This window comes from Globicephala melas, chromosome 7, assembly GCF_963455315.2.
Source record: "Globicephala melas chromosome 7, mGloMel1.2, whole genome shotgun sequence".
Classification (NCBI taxonomy): Eukaryota; Metazoa; Chordata; class Mammalia; order Artiodactyla; family Delphinidae; genus Globicephala; species Globicephala melas.
Genome location: NC_083320.1, coordinates 77,583,357 through 77,603,009, shown reverse-complemented (window position 1 = coordinate 77,603,009; position 19,653 = coordinate 77,583,357). Strand labels below are relative to the sequence as shown.

Genomic DNA, 19,653 nt, shown 5'->3' with positions numbered 1-19,653 from the left:
CACAGATTTCAAATTTTAGGTCCTCAAGCAAATGCTGCATTAGCCACAGTTAAAATTCATTGAGTTTCATATGTTAGGAACTTTATATTTAGAGGTAGGTAGTATTTGCTATAGTAGAATGGAGCACAGGGTGAGTTGTCTCTGTCATGGGATTTTTAAAAATCGGGGTAATTGGGGCTTCCCTGGTGGCGCAGTGGTTGAGAGTCCGCCTACCGATGCAGGGGGCACGGGTTCGTGCCCTGGTCCGGGAAGATCCCACATGCCGCGGAGCGGCTGGGCCCGTGAGCCATGGCCGCTGGACATGCGCGTCCAGAGCCTGTGCTCCGCAACGGGAGAGGCCACAACAGTGAGAGGCCCGCATATGGCAAAAAAAATAAATAAATAAAATTTTTAAAAAGTATATATATATATATATATAAAAAGTTGGGGTAATTGGATTATATTATTAAAAAGCATTTTATTTATATGCCAATATATCTCTGGCATCAGCTGTTTTCATACACAAGGTTGGAAATAGTAACTGGTTTCTAGATAGCTTGTCAGTTCAGTTTTTTGGGAACTTTTTGTGATTATTTTAGCCCTCAGCTGGGCTATTGCTAAAACCCTGTGGCCATTGGATCCTATCTGATCCCTTAGTAAAGTGATAGTGTTTGTTTAAAAAAATTAGGACTTGGTACATAGACACAGTGATGGCGCCAGAGATGTCGAATATGCGTGAATCATTAATTAGAAATTACTTGTGGGATAGAAAATTGGGGGGAATAATTAGAAATAATAAGCTGATCTTTTTTTAAAACAGCTCTGTTGAGAGATAGTTTGTATACTATGAAATTTACCATGATCATTTTTAAATAAAGGGGAAGTATTGATAGGTGTCTCACTCTAAGCCAATTTCTTTTATTTTAGAGTAGTATTAAACAATAATAAAATATATTTTTTTCACTAACAAGATCTTTTGATAATAGTAAGATGATCTTAAGCATTTCTAAATCTGTAAGTGAGCAAGGCTTGAGTGGACTGGGAAGAATGTTGTGGTTCCTTGTATTGGAGAAATACAAATTTATATGGGATAAACAAACACTTAACATACTGGCCAATTGTCAGTGTTGTGAAATACTAAAAAATTCCATTTTGGCATAAGCAATAATCAGGTTAAAAAGAATTACTAGGAAAATATCTTTTGAGTTGTATGCAGAAAAGTACCTGATAAGAATTGTCTTGATTTCATGACAAATCTTTTTTTCCTTTTGGAGCTGCTTTATGTAAACTTTTTAGGTGTATTAAATATAGTGTATATACAGGAAAGGTTGTGAAACTTAAGAATAGCATAATAAGTAAGGTAAAAGCAACATCTGTGTAACTACTTCTAGGGTCAGAAAAGAACACTGCCAGCCAGGATCAATCTGTATTTCCCTTCCCCCTCCTTGGTCCTTGACTATCATTTTAATGCAAATTTCCCCCACCTCTTGTCTGTGTGTGTGTGTGTGTGTGTGTGAATAAACTACCTATATATGTGTCCCTAACAGTTAGTATTTAATTTTGCCTCTTTTGTGAAAGAAATCATTTGTTCTTTTTTGTCTCAACAATCCATCCACATAGAACCATGCAATACAGTGTGTTCTTTTTTATCAGAATGTCATATATCATTATATGACTATAATATAGTACTTACCATTCTATAGTGTGGGCCTTTGGATTTTGCCCAGCTTACTCATGCTTATTCTGCTTTGGACATTATGGTCTGTAAAACCTGATACACGTGGGCATGAGTTTCTCAAAGTGTGGTCCCTCCATCCACATTGTCAGCATGAAACTTCTTAGAAATGCAGATTCATGGGCCCCACCCCAGATCCACAGTCAAATATCACCTTGGCATATATGTGTTTATATATATATATATAAAAATATGCTTATTTCAATGATTGTGCCTTTGTTCACAATACTTTGAAGTCTTCTGATTTGGAAACTGCCTTAGGAACACTTTAATGGTCACACACATGCACACAAATACACACTCACCGCAGTCTCTGAGCAATAGACTCATTTTTGAAACAAATTAGTTTTATCTAGTTTGAGACAAATTTTTGGTGTTTTCAAAGATAAAATAAATATTCAAAAGAAAAAGATTTGCCAACACTGAAGATATTCAAAGAATATGCAATAGATGGAAGACCTGCTAAAAGAGGTCCCTGAACACAGGTTGGGCAGAACATTATTCTGAGAAAGAGAGCTGCAGAGCCCCACCGAGAAAGCAGGTCAGACTCTAGAGTTGGGCAAACATGGGTTTGAATCTACTTGTACCCCTGACTTGCTGCATCATCTTAGGAAAGAACTGATCTGCTCTGAGTTTCAGTTTCCTCGTAGGCAAAGAGGGAGGGGATAAGAACATCTACTGTAAAGATTCAAAACCAGTGACTCTTTGCAGGGCTATGGTCATGCGGCAGGTACGTTTTGGCTTTGGGTCAGCAGTATAAATCTGTGTGAATATGGCTGACCGTCATGCCTTCAGAGCTTTCATGCTTTTACTTTACTTTCATGCTTCCTGCAGGAACGATTCCAGGTGAAGAACCCTCCCCATACTTATATTCAAAAGCTCAAAGGCTATCTGGATCCAGCTGTAACCCGGAAGGTAAGATGGATTTGTTTCCACTTTGTGTTGTTGCTTCCTCATTAGCAGGCAGAATCCTCCTGCCCTGGAGGAGACCTTCCTTCCTCTCCATTATAGCCTCTGCCAGAGCCTCTGGGAAAACAACCTTGGAGTTGTTGGAGCTGGACAACATGAAAAGACAAAGAAAAAGGCCATCCTGGCTTGAGAATGTGTTTAAAAGTACTTTCCTGAGTTGGGAGTCATGTACCTCTGATGGTTATTGAGTTGCTGCCATTTGCAGTTACACAGGGTGGTAGGTTCAGTCCAGAGGTGTTCAGGCCCCCAGAAAAACAGGCCTAGCAAAGGGAATACTTGTCTTTCATGCCTTGGTGCATTTCCAGAGACCTTGAAAAATCACTGGGGCTTTGTCATCCCAGCTGTGCACTCACATCCTGTGTTGATGCTTTTAGCGGCTTCCCCCGCCCCAGCCGTGCCCCTGGCCCCAAGAAGGTAAGGAGAGAATAGCTGATTCCATTCTCAGCGGACTCTCTCCTTTTACAAACAAGCCCTGCTTTGTGCAGCCACACAATTGGTTTAAACTGATGCCTTGTGGTAAAGCATGTAGCCTGGCACAGCCCTGGGGCCTGGATCAGTCCTGGGATGTCTCAGGGCAGAGCCGCCCTTGCTCAAGATGGATAAAGGGCTAGTCACCAGACAGCACTTGTTTTTCGGTTGACCTTCCACAGCTCCTGCTTTCAAGGCTGCCCTGGAAATATCTTGAGCTGAATTCCCTCTGTTGTTTCAGTGTGTGACTCATGAGAGCAGAAAGGCACAGTTTTCCTAGTTAGCTCCTATTTCCAGGGCTCTTGGCTCTGAGATATATTTTTTAAGCTCCTTTTTCTGCATCTTCTGCTTACATTCTAAACACTGTGCCCACCCCCCGCTGAAAGAAATCAAGTAAAGGAGAACAACTATTATTTCCTTTTGGATGTTTCCTGGCCCTTTGTCCTGTAGTTACTATGCAGACAAGCGGAAATAAAGTCTAGGAGTGATGATGCAAATGGGTTGTGGACCTTTGCTGTCGCCTAGGCGCCATATATGACATAGCCTCCTCTTCTAAGAATGTACCTATCAAAGTATCCTAATACCCTCCTCATAACTACGGCACACACATTTCTTTTTTTAAAAGAGCTTCTGTCAGGCCTGCTAAGTGAGACAGCTGCTTAATTCTTAGTTTCTTTCTTGTCCCCCTCCCCAAGGATACAGCACCTTTCAATTTCATCACATTAGAGAGGGTTAAAGGAAGGCATACCCATATACATAAAACACAACCCAGAAAAAAAAAAAAAAGACTATTTCTTTTGCACAGGGGCAGCAAGATTCTGTATGAGGAATATTTTCAGAAATCCCCCAACTCGTAAACCTTCTGGCTGGACAGCCCAGACCCAGGATTAGGCACACTCGTCCCGAGCTGAGTCTGGCAGAAATGCCGTATTCGTACACAAGACTGAGAGTATACTCAGTGTCCCAGCCCCTGACAGTTATCTCAACATTTGTCAAATTCTTTAAAAAAGGAAAATACGTAAACTCCTAGAGAGCGCTTCTTAGACTCCAGCCTCAAGCCCCATGGGGACGAAGATGGTTGGAGAGAAGAGGTGGATTCTTCCTGGCCAAGTCCCAGTTCTTCCTCGGAACAATTATTCCTGGGAATGTAAGATGAAAAAAAACAACAAATCAGCTGCTCAGAAAGTGTTTTGCTTCCTCGCAAATAACTTCATAAAGAGGCCCAAGACAGAGGATGTCTGTCTTGGCTGACCTTCGTTCCTGAAATCTCTGCCCTACCCGAGTGTATTCACCTGAATGGCCGTGTTTGGCCTGAGCCTCACATTTCAAGATCAGTCATTCAGCTTTCAGAAGAAAATAAAATGGATGTTGGATCAACCATCCCTGCTTTAGTAAGAGTTCTGTCAGGAGCTGGCAGTAGGAAATGATCTGTTCCACTCACCATAACTGTCCTGCTTAAAGCCTGGAAAAAAGGAGATTTTGCTTGGAGTAAGGCATGGCTTGCAGTTAAAATGAGTTTACGATTCTCAGCTGAATTAGAGTCAGGGAGAAAGAGATTTCCAATCAGCCTTTCCATTTTAGCCAGACAGTCTAAGCTGAGCAGTTTACCCTTAACTGCATCTGGAGTCCTCAAGCACTTCATTCATTAATCTTTTGTTCACATTGAATTGAAGATACTTAATTTGCTGTCTTCTAAAAAATTTCTGAAGCATCTTCTATTTCGATTTTCTTCTAAGTAGTTTTAAGTGAAACCCTGTAGGGCAGGGAAGGAAGAGCCTAAATTAGATATCTCTCCAAACCAGTCTCCTTATTTAATACCAGGAGGCTCTCAGTCTGTGCTTTGGGGGGATGTGCTCATGTCTGGCATAGGGAGAGGCGACAGGCCATGAAGAAAGGAGTCTGGTCCTCTGTGGGCCCTGCAGTTGTGAAAGAAACCCTATTATACAGGTCTCCAGGGCTCAGCTGTCTCCGTGGGCTCCTCCCTGGGCCTGCCGTGTACAGAGAGGGCTGGGGGAAGGGTGAACGCTGCTAAGAAGTGGTACCCGGCTCTTGTTCGCTGGTTCCCACAGTCGCACGATTTCCCTTTGAAGTGTTTTAAAGCATTCTGGGTGCGTTGTACAAGTGCAGAGTGTTGGCAGCCCTTGTTTATGTGTTAGGGAAGTGGATGCCAAGATTTCTCTGCGGTCCAAAGTCCACCAGCTGAAATTCAAACGGTTGCCAAGAGAATAGAATACAGGGCGAAGTCAGTTTAGTTCTACCTCAGTTTTCCTGCGGTTGCAAAAGTGTAGTGCCTCGTAGCAAATGCCTAATAACTGTTATCTGCTATTGTTGTCGCCTCTCTTATCTCAGTGTTTTGAGTTATTTTGTTTTGATACATGCCTCTTAGTCCTTCTGCAGATCCTCTTTCACACTGTTAGGTCCTCCGTGCTACACTGGGTGCCCTTGTAGCTCACAGTGTATGTGAGGGATGACCTTGCCCTGAGGAAGCATAAGGCTCAGTTAGGGAACCAGCACAGGCAGCAGGGAACGAATCAGAACTATGCATAATGCGTAGCTAGGAATGCTGAGTCGTTTCCTAAAGGCCACATGTGCAGACAGCCCAAGACTTGTGACTCTGACATGGGACTGGCTCCTCTGGAGCATCCAGCACACCTGGAAATGGTTTCCTCAGCTGTGCGGCCATAGACCCTACCTCATTGGCAGTCCTCGTTGCCGGAAGGCTCTCTAGGAAGCACTGGGTTTGGATGTCCCTCCAACCTATGGATGACTCTGTTGTTTCTTAAGCCTTTCTTGACAAAAGAGGGGGTGGCTCTCTTTTTTCATGGCATCAGGGATGCTTTTATTTCACATATTGTGGATGCTATACACCTGAGAAGGTCTTTGGGTGCTTCAGGAGTGGCAGTCGGGGAAACAGACTTTTTGCTCTGGTGAGAAGCAGCTGGTGGAGAAGTAAAGGGTCTTCAGAAGGGAAGAGGGTAGCAGGAACCCGTCAGTGTTGAGCAGGGGTCCAGTCTTCCCTGGGGCACCCGGGCCTGCCTGTGGCAGGGCTCTCCTTTCCCCACATCCCGGAATTCTCCTTTCTAACCTTCCTCCTGTCCTTCCTGTCCTTGGATGCCTTTGTCTTTGGAGCTGGATGACCCTGTTCCTTCTGCAGTCATGGGAGCAGAGGAGAAGGATCCCTAATATCCTGAGCCAGGATTCTCAAAGGCTTTTCCTGAAAACAGTGTAACCTGAAGGTGGTTTGGGTCTCTAGCACAGAGAGCATAGAACGCCTCTCAGAAGGCATTGCACATCAAATGGCCTTCTTCCAGACTGGCCTAAGACTTTAGTGACTGTAAAGAAATATTTTTGTAGGAAATTGTGTTCCAAAGAACTCACTTGCAGTGCAACCCAGTGATCCCTTGGAGATTATTTGGAGTTGAGAGGATAGAGAAATGAGTACATTTACTATCAGAGGAGGATTCATTGGGGCAAGGGAGACCTGAGGGAGTTCTGGAAGGACACGTGGCATTTTGATAGGCAGGGGAATGAGGAAGGACATTCCTCAAGTAGAAGGGAGGTGTCAGAAGAGAACAAGCATAGTAGGTATGAGACTGCCACCTTAGGCCTGCTTGCAAGTTTGGCTCTTGGTTGGCAACTGGGGACCTGGATTTCGGGAGAGTTCCCAGAATTCCCTGTTAATAATGACTCACTGTGCCCAAACTGTTGATGCCAACTACATGGTTTATGCGGAATGCCGGTTTTCCTTTTGGGAGGCTGCACTTTTGGTATGTGCTAGGCAGAGAGTGCTCAAGTGATGAGCCAGTAAAAACCCCAGCCACTAAGTGTCTAATGAGCTTCCCTGGTTGACAGCATTTCACGAATATTGTCATTTATGACTCCTATGGGCGAATCCTCTTGGAAGCTTGTATCTGGTTTCCTCTGGACTTCACCCCATGCACCTTTTCCTTTAGCTGATTACACCTTGCATCTTTTTGATGTAATAAATCCTAGCGGCAAGAACAACTGTATGCTGAGTCCTGTGAGCCCTAGCGAATCATTGAAACGGGTGATTTTAGGGACCCCAGCATAGGTATGTCAGTGAGTATTGTTGTATTGTGGGGTAGGGAAAAAAATAAGCTACTTACTCAGAGACACTTAGTATATGAAATAAGTCATTTTCCCCAGTCCTTTCACATAAGCTGACTGTTACGATGAGAAAAATTTGTGTGCTTTGCAAAAAGAAATGTGTGAGAAGCCCACTTTAGAAGCAGAGATATTTTCATATTCTGTTAAACTTATTACAAGTAAGCTGCAGTTATAGCACTTGCTAAAATATGTTTTGTGAGAGTATGTGTTCTTGAATTATAGAAATTCAGACGGCGTGTTCAAGAGTCCACACAAGTGCTAAGAGAACTGGAAATTTCTTTAAGAACCAACCATATTGGGTAAGTGTGCCCACTGAACATTTTAGCTCTAAAGCTTTTGGACACTTTACAAAGTGACTGAATCATATCCAAAGAATTAAGCTTCCTTGCTGTTCGTTATAAGTTGAGACTGAGGTTTAGATGGGTGGAACCTTTGTTTTTGTTCTTGAATTGCTCACTGTGCAAGAATCAGAAGCAGGACAGACAGTCCTTGATTTGGGATGTTCATACTAATTGTAAAGTTCTCTGCTTGCATGCAGTGATGGTGTGTGTATAGTGATTCCCTGGGAAGTCAGGAACCCCCAAGTCATGTAGACTGAGATCCTGGAAGGTCTTGAAGCCTGCCCTGGAGGTCTTTGACCTGGTTACTTGAAGCTGCTTCATTCTTTTCTCAATTCCCTGGCCAGAAGGGGACAGAAGCTGGAGTGGTGTCACTTGACATACCCCCTTGCGTTTAGATACTTCATTCTGAGTCTCTTCTTCCTACATCCCCAAATTTCAGGACCATGAAATTTAAATCCACACTGGAAAGTAAAGTTTGGGGAATCTCTGCACTAAGCATTTCGAAGAGTTTTTCATACAACAGCATGGTTGCTTTGCCTCAAGCCAAGTACAACTTCATTACACACTCCCTCCCTCCTGAGATAATCAGAATTGTACAGTACCTTCAAATAAGATGGTTTCACTCTAAGGCAGAATGATGTCAGTATTTTATTATATACCTTCAATTCTTCCTAAAGTACCTGTTTAACATCTGGCAATCATTTAACCCCTCTGGATTTTGATTCTTTGAGATTTGCAAGGGAAAGACTGTAGACTTTAGATCTTTTAGAATTTTCCCCTGTGATAGGTCTATTGGAAATGAAGTTTTACATATATATTACATTTTTGTTTTTCAGCGTCTTTGTAAAATAATTACCTAAGTAGCAGTTTACTTCTACTTCTGAGTATGTTTGGTATAAGCCATTCAAATGGTTATTTTCTGCAGTTATTTCAGAATAAGCTTTTTTAAGTCATAGAAATGCAAGGTTAATTTATAGCTCCATAGCCTGAGTGAGAATATTCATTTCCTTAAGGATAATTTCACGTTTGGCACCTTGAGAATGAAATATTTGGAAGATGAACTGATTCTAACCTAAGGTTGATAATCACCCTTGTCCCAGAAAATGGGCTATAGAACAGTGGATCAGAGTGTCATGAAAATAGAAGTGGAAGAGAAATTTAGGATTGCCTAGACCCTCGTTTTACAAATTAAAAGAATTAAGGACCAGAGAAGGTGAGAGACTTCCACAAAGTCTACAGCTGTAGAGCCAGCCAGACGTTTTGTTCAAAATGCGATGTTCTTTTTCTTATCTAGCCTAATCTGGCAGCTCTTTCCTTGAAAGGAAATAAGATAATCGGGACTCTGGGATCAAAACAACGAGGCTTGCCTATTGGGGGGTGAAAGTGTTGGTGATTTAATATAGCTGGGCATCCGAAGCTTAGGAAATTCAAATGCTTTCCAATATTTGTGGATCAGGAGCTAGATTCCGTTTGGTAGCGTCCAACCCCGTACTGTTGGCACTTCTTCTTGACTGAAAATGGTGGCATGAGCTGCAGCCAGGATTTCTACAAACTGTCAGAAAGCATTTCTTTAAGCATTGCTGAAATAATGTGAAATTGACCATCAAATACCAAGGCAAGACGATCATTTCCAATATAAAGTTGGCTGAGTAGAAGAGGTCTGGTTGGGTGGAAGCCAGTGCAAATCTGCAAGCAGTTGGAGTGGTTTGTTGTTTAGGATACTCTAGGCATGTTGAAAGATTCTTGCATTTCTTTCATCTTCACCAGCTGAAGTTTCCCCTTGTCTACTATCTATGTGAGACACTTGGAAAGCGTTGGCTTTAGCAGCACAAAAGTTCATGAAAGTGCATTGTCTGATTGTCTGAAACCAATTATTGGCATAACCTTATACGGAGTGAAAACACACACCAGGATTGTGACCTGATTTGCTTGTCCTGAAAACCCAAACCTGAACGGGACTTTGCTTGATGGAAACTAACTGGCTTGACCGTATTTGATTGGGAAAACTTCTGAAGAATTACTAAATAATGTGAAAGTAATCAATTAGTACAGTGAGGAATTCTGGGAGTGCAAGGTGCTGCATAGGGAATCCTTAGATTTTTATTGCACTCTTTGGGGCACTATATTAGAAAGGTAATTGGGTGCCCATTTTCCTTAGGGAAAGAGCGATCTTGGCTCATATTTTTGCCATGCCCCCTTATCAGTTATTTGACTTAAGTAAGTTACATAAACTCTCTGTATTTATCATGTGACCTAAGTTAACTTCTCATCTATAAAATGAGAATAATAATACTTATCTAATAGGAATGTTGTAAGGATTAAATGAGATAACTTATGAAAGACCTAATATAGGGTTTAATACATAGTAATTACTCTCAATATATGATAGCTGTTATTTGTTGTTATGCTTGTTGAAAATAATATTAAATGTAATAATTATTGGACAGTGTTGTGTAATATATCCCTAAGGAAATCCATGCAGAGAATGTTACCTTCTCTGTCTAAAAGGACCCTGTTACCTAGGAGTTTATGATTTTCAGAAATTAAAAGGAAGAATTATATTTAAAGTCTACTTCTCTTAAAAAAATTATTTTTGGCATATGCTTGCATTCCAAGGTTAAAATCTGGGGCTTTGCTGAAGTAACATTCCAAGCTACAGCTTTGTCAAGCAAAAGGGTCAGCCTAAAACTATAAATGGAACAGTCTCGTGAGAAAGATAATTAATTTTGGGGGGGAGCCAAATTGAAATAAGGATTGGACTAGAAATAATCTCATTCACTTACTCTTAGGAACTATAACAGTCGAGGAGAATTGGATTATGACTAATCGAAGCCCTTGCAATGACTTGAAATACCCTTGAAGGGAGCTGAGCACTGTTAGAGCACATTGACTTGGCTCTGCTCTACTGGGAGACGGGCGTTGGGATGTCTTGGATATGGGGTGGTAAGATTCCAGAGGTGCTGGCGGTTGGGATAGATTGGTGGATGTTAGTCCATGAAACTGAGGTGTAGGCTCACTCTCCTTGCAGGTAGGTCATTTGAGTAAAACTGCCTATTATGATGGAAAATTACTTTTCATCCTGAGTGCAAGGTCATAGACGTCCTGAAAGGTGCTTGCTTCACTGTATCTCGGTGGGGGAGATGAGAAGAATGGGCGTGAGGTGACACGCAGGAGGTGCAAGTTGGCAAGGAGAGGAGGAGATCTGTAGAAGGAGGAAGATGCTGGGGAATGTGCAGTGAGTGTCTTCTCTGGGGTTTAACACATATATGTGTGCCTCAAGCTACCCTACGATTAATTCATCCTTAGATGGTGCTTTTTGGAAGTCCTCAAGATCATAATCATTTAGTCATTTCTTAAGCACTGTATTTGTTACTAAGCACTGTATTTGGTAAGTTAAATGTATTATTTCTTACAGAAATCTTTTTATTATTGCCCTTTTCCTCTGAACCTCCGTTTTACAGATGAGGAAACTGAGAGTCCGCAATTAAATATCTTGCTCAAGTCCACACAATTGAGAAGCACTGAGGTTTGGACCTGGAGATGTCCAAATCTAAAGCCTGTTATCTAAACCAGCAGTTCTTAAATTTTTTGATTTCAGGACTCCTTTACTGTCTTAAATTATTTTGAGCCCCAGTAAGTTTTTATGTGGGTTTTAGCTATTAATGTTACCATATTGGAAATTTAAACTAAGAAATTTTAGATATGCTTATTTAATAAAATTTAATATTTATTTAACAATAAATATTTAATGTAAATATATAAATATAAAATAATAAACATAATATAGCACAAATAACATATTTCATGAAAAATAACTATTTTCCAAAGCAAAAAAAATTTAGTGACAAGGGTGGCATTGATTTACACGTTTACAAATCTTTTTACTGTCTCACTAATAGAAGGCAGCTGGATTCTCACATCTTTGTCTGCATTCAATTTGTTATGATGTGTTTTGGTTGATGTATAGGAAGAAAACCTGGCCTTACACAGATACACACTTGGAAAAATGAAGAGTTTTTAAGTAACCATTTCAGACAATTGTGGCTATTTTTTGGTATCACACCAAAACTTAAAGGTGTAATTTCTTAACGTTAGTTGCAATGTATTGATAGAATCTGAAACCGAATCAGTGAGCGTTTGTGTTCTGTTATGTCGATACTAAAATCCATTGTGCTGTCTTTCACTTTGAATGGGTATTTCTACCCATGAATACTTTTTAACATCATGAAAAAATCATTTAAAATATATTGTTTCACTGAGTTATCCTGATCTTTCAAACATCAACACATTTTATTCTACAATATAAAATCATATTTGTTAATAGTCACCAGTGTCATCAGAATTTACTTTAGGTATTGGGAAGCTGTCAGACTCATGGTGGTAAATATAAGTGTTCCAGAATTCTAATTTTTTTGTTTGTAAGCTCAGATTTTATCATTGACAAAAAATATTGTCAGTTGTTTTCCTGAAAATGACAGGCTCACTTCATTCACTTTTGAGAATATCTGCCAAATACCCAAGAGAGAATAACCACAATGTGTCTGTCATTGGACATTCCATGTAGAAAATGGCTGGGTCAGTTTGCAGCTCCAGCAATTGCACCAGCGTTTTTCCTCGAGACGGCCGTGGTGCTTGGGCAGGCAGCAGAAGTGCTATATGTGGGCTTTCCATTTTGTCACACAGAGAATTAAAAAGACATATATTCAAGGAGCAAGCTTTAATAAAGTCAGTAATTTTTAGCACTTCACTAAGGACAGGTTTAAGTGAAGCTGACTTTTTTTCCCTTTCTGAGTGCTTGGGGTGAAGAATACAGTAAAAAGGTGTCTTGTTTGGTGGTAGCAGTTTCATTCACATTTCTTTTGTACCATCAGTGCAAGTGTCAGCACAGTGACAAAAGCGACTAAATATTTGTATGAAAATAGGTTTAACTTCACAGGCTCCTGAGAGGGTTTCAGGGACCCCTGGTGGTCCATGGGCTATATTTTGAGAACCAGTTTGAGATGCTGTCTCACAGAATAGATTTGGTAGCTGATGATGAATTTGGGTGATGTTTACCTTCTATCTCTCGCTTCTTGTGATTTTTTTTTCATGATTTGTCAGCAACTGCAGTTCCTACCGGATGCCTGTAGTATCTCTCTAAAGGAAACTGGCAGAGGGAATTCACCATCTGTCCATTCATCTTGTGTGTCTCGGGTCTGTTTTGTTGTTTGATCTTAGAAATTTAAAGCCAGTAATGTCCTTTGAGACTTTATTTTCTAGATGAGAACAATGAGGTTCTGAGATTTGGGAGGCAGAGAGAAAACAATAGCAATTTGGACACAAAGCTTTGACCTGTCTACAGTAAAACAGTAACTCTTGGCACTTGCATTTAGAGCCCTTCCTTGAATAAGTTTTTTTTTTCCAGAGCTATTTCTCATTATCACTGTGCCTTCCAGCTCCTAAGCAGTTGATTTGGAATTTGCGTAAATTCAAATTTACAACATATGGTAATTACATCAAATCTGTGAGGTACTCAGTAAGTGATGCATGCTGTCAGAGTCAGAAATAATTCTACTTTCCAAAACTTGTAATCACCCAATTTGAAACTGTTTGCATATTGGCACTATATTAAAGCGTGTGTAGCATGCGCAGAGGTGAAAATGGAAATCTACTCTGGGAACCCTCCATTTATGATATGTCATGATCATGTACATAAATCTGCAGAACGGGGCATCCATTTTTTTATGCCTTTAGATTAAAGATACTGCTTGGAAAGTTGCCCTTTTTTCATCTCTACCTATTTGATTTCCACAGAAGTTCACTCTCGCCTCTGTTTTCTCCTATACAGAATATCATAAGTGAAGAAGGGATAGGGATTGAGAGGACAAGAAGAGAAGGCTGTTCTTTTCTTGTAATCCATAGCCTTTTTGCTGAGATGACTTTACTAACCTGATACCACTTGACAAAGGGGGTAAGGTAGTCAGCTGTGATGGATCTCTATCTTATTCTTTTCTAAACCACCTGCAGGGGTTTGGGCCAGAACAGAGACCCAGGGAAGATCTCACAGCTTAGAAAAAGAGGTTAAAAATGAAATTAAACCTCTCAAAGGCAGGATGTGTTACACTGTCGCTGACTTTTTAGGAACGGAGCAGCTGGCTCCTGACTTTCACTTTGAAATTAATTAATGAATGAATTAATTTAAAAGTAAGTTTTTATTTATTTTATTTTTGGCTGTGTTGGGTCTTTGTTGCGGTGGGTGGGCCTCTCACTGCAATGGCTTCTCTTGTTGCGGAGCACAGGCTCTAGAGCGCAGGCTCAGTAGTTGTGGCGCACGGGCTTAGTTGCTCCGTGGCATGTGGCATATTCCCGGACCAGGGCTCGAACCCGTGTTCCCTGCATTGGCAGGCGGATTCTTAACCACTGCTCCACCAGGGAAGTCCTGAAATTTATTTTTAAAGCGCTTTCACTCAAAGTCAGCAAGTCAGGGCAGGGGCACTGATAAGGGTGCTAAATTGAAGTAAAAGCCAATTAATAGGTTTTATCACTGCATGAAAATATATGCATATTAGTACTTTGAGTCAAGAGAAATGTAGCTCTGACTGTATTTGGCTATTTCCTACCATGTCTTTCTTCCTTCCTTCCTCTTTTTTTTTTTTTTTTTTTTTTTAATATCCATGAGTCATTTGCCTTCTCTCCAGTCTGTGACTAAACTAAGTGAGATGAAGGTGCTAGCAGGTCCTTAGGATGTCATGGACCATCTCTACATTTTAGAGGCAGTGTCTGGAAAATCAACCAGAAGGAACTATAATGGCTGTTTTTCTCAGCTCCTAAATTAGAGTGTTCTTATGGGTCACTGAGACAGAATATGTGAAACCAAGATTGCTCTGAAAAATCTGGACCCTGTGGTTTTGTGCAGCCACCAAGGAGGGCTAGTTTAAATTATGCAGTCAGAACCCATAGATCTGACCAATGGAGAGGCCTCAGAGAGGCTAAGAGGCTTGAATTTCAAGAGCACAGCTAGTCATCTGATTTGATAGTGAGTTCTAGCTTTCTTCAGTCTCCTACCAGTTTTAAAAGGGAAATTTTTTTTTTTTTTTTTTACCATTTCTAAGCTTTTAATTATCAACACTTAAAAATGTCCAATGTCTTCTGAGACCTAGCCATATTGGGAGTAATTTAAAATAAATCAAATGAAAATAAGGATCTAGAAGTAGATGCTGTGAGAGCGTGTATGTGGTGGTGGTGAAATGAAACTTCAGCCTCTCCTAATAGCCATCCCCTTAGTTCTGGTCAGCTCTCATAACACAGCCACTTCGTGAGACCCAAAAGGTAGTGTTTTCTTTGCCAGTGTTTCCACTTTAGGTCTCTCTCTTTTTCTTAGGGGGGGGGCACGCGGTTTGTGGGTTCTTAGTTCCCCGACCAGGGATTGAACCTGGGCCCTTGGCCGTGAGAACACGGCATCCTAACCACTGGATGGCCAGGGAATTCCCTAGGTCTCTTTTAGATTAAATGTTATATACTTACACATGGCTATGTTAAGTGCATACGTTTTGTCACAGCCTGCCTGAGGCACTTGGGGGAAGTACGAGGCAAGCTATCTACTTTTTCCACCTTACTGTCTTCTGGAACTTCCTGAAGACCTGAGGTTACATTATGCAGATGACAGGACTAGAAGAAAGGATGAGCTGGAGGATAAAACAAACAACCACCACAAAATCCCCCTAAAAACAAAATTTTAAAAATAGGCGTTCTGAATCCACCAGGTTTTTTTCCTTCCTTTAAGACAGAAACCTCAAGGGACTGCTCATCCTTAAAGACACATGGTAGAATTGTCCCACTGTTGTTCTAATAGCTGTCAAAACTGGTTTCCGTAGGAGCCATCGTGTGCATAGCTGGTGGACCTTGTTGGCTTGGTATTCCTGGAGGAAGGCAACCACTTTGCATTGCTGTTGGCAGATGTACCCCAAGATCACTTCTGTGATAGAATAGCACAGCTTTTTACTTATTACTTCTTGGAGCTTCCAACCCAGTGAAGGCTTGATGGGGTATCACATGTTCTTTGAAGGTGGATGTCCTGGAGGAAATCTGTGACATGCGGTAACAGGTGTTTATCCTCAGTACCTGACCACTCTGCTCCATCTTCTAGGTGTTATTATGAACAAATAAAAACGTGTAAACATTCTCAGTGAACTGCGTTCAGATCCACCATTCAAATGCAAAGTGGTATCATTTTAAAATGAATTTTAAGAAGCATGGTATTTGTCACGCCTTGGCTTTGATGATGGTGTGTGGTGCCTGCGACTTTTTAAAAGGTTTTAACATTAATGGAAAAAATTAAGTAGGTCATTATACCTATTGAATTTCCAGAAGCCCATAAACACTGGTCTCTCATTGGCTAGTTGAGTGTTTTCTACAGCTCAGTGTGCCAAGGAGTTGAATGTGGATTTGGAATCCGGACTGGATTTCAGTGGTTATGTTGTCATGTCCCTAGTCTGCCTGATTCCCTGTGCAGTCTTGGCTCCTTAAACAAGCAGGCTCCAGATCAATTATGGTGGAAGAAAAGGACAGTTAGCAAGTTCCTGTTTCAGAAAGTTCCTTACAGGTTATCGTCAGTCTCCTAAGCAGTAAAATACAAGGAAGAAACTCGTACACTTTTTGACCCCTCGTCGCTCATGCTGAAATATTATGGTTTTCTTAGTTGCCATATTTAAAAGCTCCTACCTCATGTGTTATAGTCTAGGCCTTACTCCATAGTTCCTTTCAGGCGGTGAATGTTTCTGGTGGAAAAAAACAAGTTTTCACTGTGTCCTTTTCATGGTAGAGCATGCGATGAACTTTGCCAATGATTTTTTTTTTTTTTTTGAACAGATGGGTCAGAGAGTTTCTGAATGAAGAAAATAAAGGTCTTGATGTTCTAGTAGAATATCTGTCATTTGCACAATACGCAGTAACGTAAGTAAAACTTGGCTTGTTTCCTTTAAAATTTTATGTGGTCACAGAAGTTGCATCTCAGTGGTAAAATTAGGTACCACACTGAGGGGAGACACCCAGAAGCAGATGTGGTAAGGTTTAAGGAGGTTTGTTTATATTCAAGTAACTAAAAGCAAATCTCATAATTGTTGTTAGAAATGCTTTTAAGGCAGAAATAAAACAGGGGAGTAAAACCACCCTTAGAGGAGTGCTTATTTCAAAAAGAAGTGCTTTCTTTAGTGCTCAAGTTATGTATATCCATATGGTAGAATACTCTAGCAATTATTGGAAGAGGTATATGATATATTGTTGAGCGAATAAAGCAAAGTACGGAGGAATGACTCCCTTTTTATTTAAAAAAAAAACAAACTTGTATATGTATATTTGTAGGTGCTAGTAAATACAGAGAAAATGATTGCAGAAGTAGGTACCAAACACAGTGGAAGTGGAGGAAGCGGAGTCAGCAAGAGGTTTTCCCTTTTTAATTTATACGTATTTGTATTGTTTTGACTTCCCTTTCATAGGGGGAAGGGGAAAAAATGGGGCAGAGCAGGAAAAAAATTTTACTTATTTCACCTTTCCTATGTTTATTCATAAAGTTTTCTCATTTGCTAGGCTTCTGGAAAGATTTACAACAGGAATGAATAGTGTACATTTGAATGAGACGTTCTCTTCTCCACATTTCCTCTTTAATCAAAAACTATTCCAGTGTCCACTGTCACACACACAGATTGAGGAAATAATACTGTATTCTTCTTAAAATTTTTATTTATTTTTTTTGGCTGTGATGGATCTTCATTGTTCCGCATGGACTTCTCATTGCCGTGGCTTCCCTTGCTGTGGAACACGGACTCTAGGCACGCAGGCTTCAGTAGTTGCAGCATGCAGGCTCTAGAGCGCATGGGCTTCAGTAGTTGCGGCACGTGGGCTCCGTAGTTGCGGCGCACGGACTGTAGGGTGCGCAGGCTCAGTAGTTGTGGCTCGTGGGCTCTAGAGCGCAGGCTTAGTAGTTGTAGCGCACGGGCTTAGTTGCTCCGCAGCATGTGGGATCTTCCCGGACCAGGGATCGAACCCATGTCCCCTGCATTGGCAGGCGGATTCTTAACCACTGCGCCACCAGGGAAGTCCCAATACTGTATTTTTAATTTGATTGGAAGACATTTCAGCCTAGGTGGTGTTTTTTTCCTTCTCAACTCTTCTTTTCAAAGCAGGAACTTGTTTTTTATATTGCCCCACTTTAAGATCTAACCAGATGTTATCTTATAATCCTCATCGCTTCCTGGAGAATTTGTGAAGAGAAAACTATAATTATTCCTACCTTATAGCTGCAGAAAGTAAAGTGTTAACTGAAACTGGCCTGATGAGTTTCAGTTTTGATAACTCATATATGATATGGAATATAATAAGAAAACCCAGTAGATAAGTTCTTATCTTCCTTATAATTCTAGTTTTTATAGCATGCTCTTCCAAACGTTGTTCCTTATCTACCTCCATTACATTGAAAACTGCTAATCTCCCTTACAATTTATATTATATGACAAAACAGAATAGGAATATTATCCTGTTGCATATTTTAAAATCTGGAAGAATATTTATTGAGGAATTAAGGAAGGGCTAAGAAACTACAGGAATAATGGGAAAGAATTGCATGCTGTTTGTAATATGTTTGCTGTAATTAACCCTTTACCCCATCACAATAGAACTTGTAAAGCAGCTTTCCCAAATGCACCTACACACGAGACCAATGGGAAAAGGTAGTGCTACTCTGAGGGAATTCTTCTGGTCTGCAGTCCAAGAGCAAAGACAACGAAAGATCAGAGCTCAGAGCTTTTGGTTCCTAATCTTCTACTTTTTTTGGGGGGGTGGGGTGGGCATTAGCTTTACATTCTTTGCTTATTAGTTTTATTTTTGTTTTTCTTACAAAATTAATTACATGAAATTTTATACTTTAATTACATGAAAAATTATATATAGATACATAATTTATGTACATACTTTCTTGAAACTAAATGGGCTGAAAAAAATTTCTTACTATTCCTCAGCATGTGACAATTTTCTGGCTCATGTAATGTGAAATAACAGACTCATGTGCCTTCCCTAAAACGGGAGCTTTCACCAAGGTGTGTGTTTCTTTTTTCTGCTCAGTGAGAGTCGGAGATGAGCTGAGAGGAGCATAAGGATGCTGAACAACTGAACATATGGGGGCTGCAGAGTGGCTTGGCGGGAGTCGTAATGACATGAGTGACCTTGGGATGCCCCCTAGGTTTACCTTTTCCAGTGTCAATTATAGGCTTCTATTTTTAGTCCTTAAGGATCTGTTAGATTCCTCAATTCCACCCCTTTTCTGTTCACTGCTTCCTGTATCCTAAGGAATGACAGAATTGTTAGACCCATTCAATGACTTTGTGCATCGGTCTCTGTTATCTGGATTACAATTTAATAAATGGAGAGCATAACCTAGTTTACAGATGGTAGTTCTAACCAAATATTTAATTTTGGCAGTCATACTTGTATAAAAAGTCATACTTGCTATTCGCAATATGTGTTGTTGATGTTTTTTTCCCACGATATCCTCCAATATCTTCCAGATGCTATTAATTATAGCTGCATTGTGTTTATTTTCTGTCTGATCAGGTGTTGCTTGATGGAACTATGGGTTGAAACAGTTGATAAAATGTATTTTTGAGAAAGCAGAGCTACTGACTTTGGAAGGGGAAAAATGCATAGAACACAAAGGCCTGTCTGTTTAAAAATTCCTAAAATTATACAAGAATGAGCAATTTAACTAGCCATTTATTCTAACATGGTTAACATGAGTAATAACCTCAAAAAATGTCAGAGAAACAACAGCCCTACTTTAAAGAGCACCACATTGGGAAGAGATTCCAAAATCAAAGCAAATTCATAACTTTGCAAGTAATGTATCACATATGGTTGGAAAAGTACACTTGCCAACACACTAGGAGAAAGTGTTCAGTGAAACTTGATGGAGAGGAATAAATTAGTATAAGCCTAACATATTGACTTGTTAAAGCAAAATGAAGACAGCTCTGAGATCTTTCTTCCCCATCCCACCATAGCTCA

At 40.5% G+C, this 19,653-nt stretch overlaps 1 protein-coding gene across 10 annotated transcripts in view; it reads left to right on the top strand.

Annotated features, from left to right (window-relative positions):
* Positions 1-19,653, top strand: part of FMNL2 (formin like 2) — a 304,517-nt gene that overhangs the window by 198,815 nt on the left and 86,049 nt on the right. For all 10 annotated transcript variants that reach the window (XR_011377587.1, XM_060302448.1, XM_060302447.1 and 7 more), the window contains exons 3-5: positions 2,549-2,629; positions 7,502-7,578; positions 16,468-16,551. Coding sequence is in view for 9 of the 10 variants with exons in the window: in XM_060302448.1 (XP_060158431.1) it covers positions 2,549-2,629; positions 7,502-7,578; positions 16,468-16,551 (242 nt within the window). In the remaining variant the exon portion in view is untranslated. The remainder of the gene's footprint in view (positions 1-2,548; positions 2,630-7,501; positions 7,579-16,467; positions 16,552-19,653) is intronic.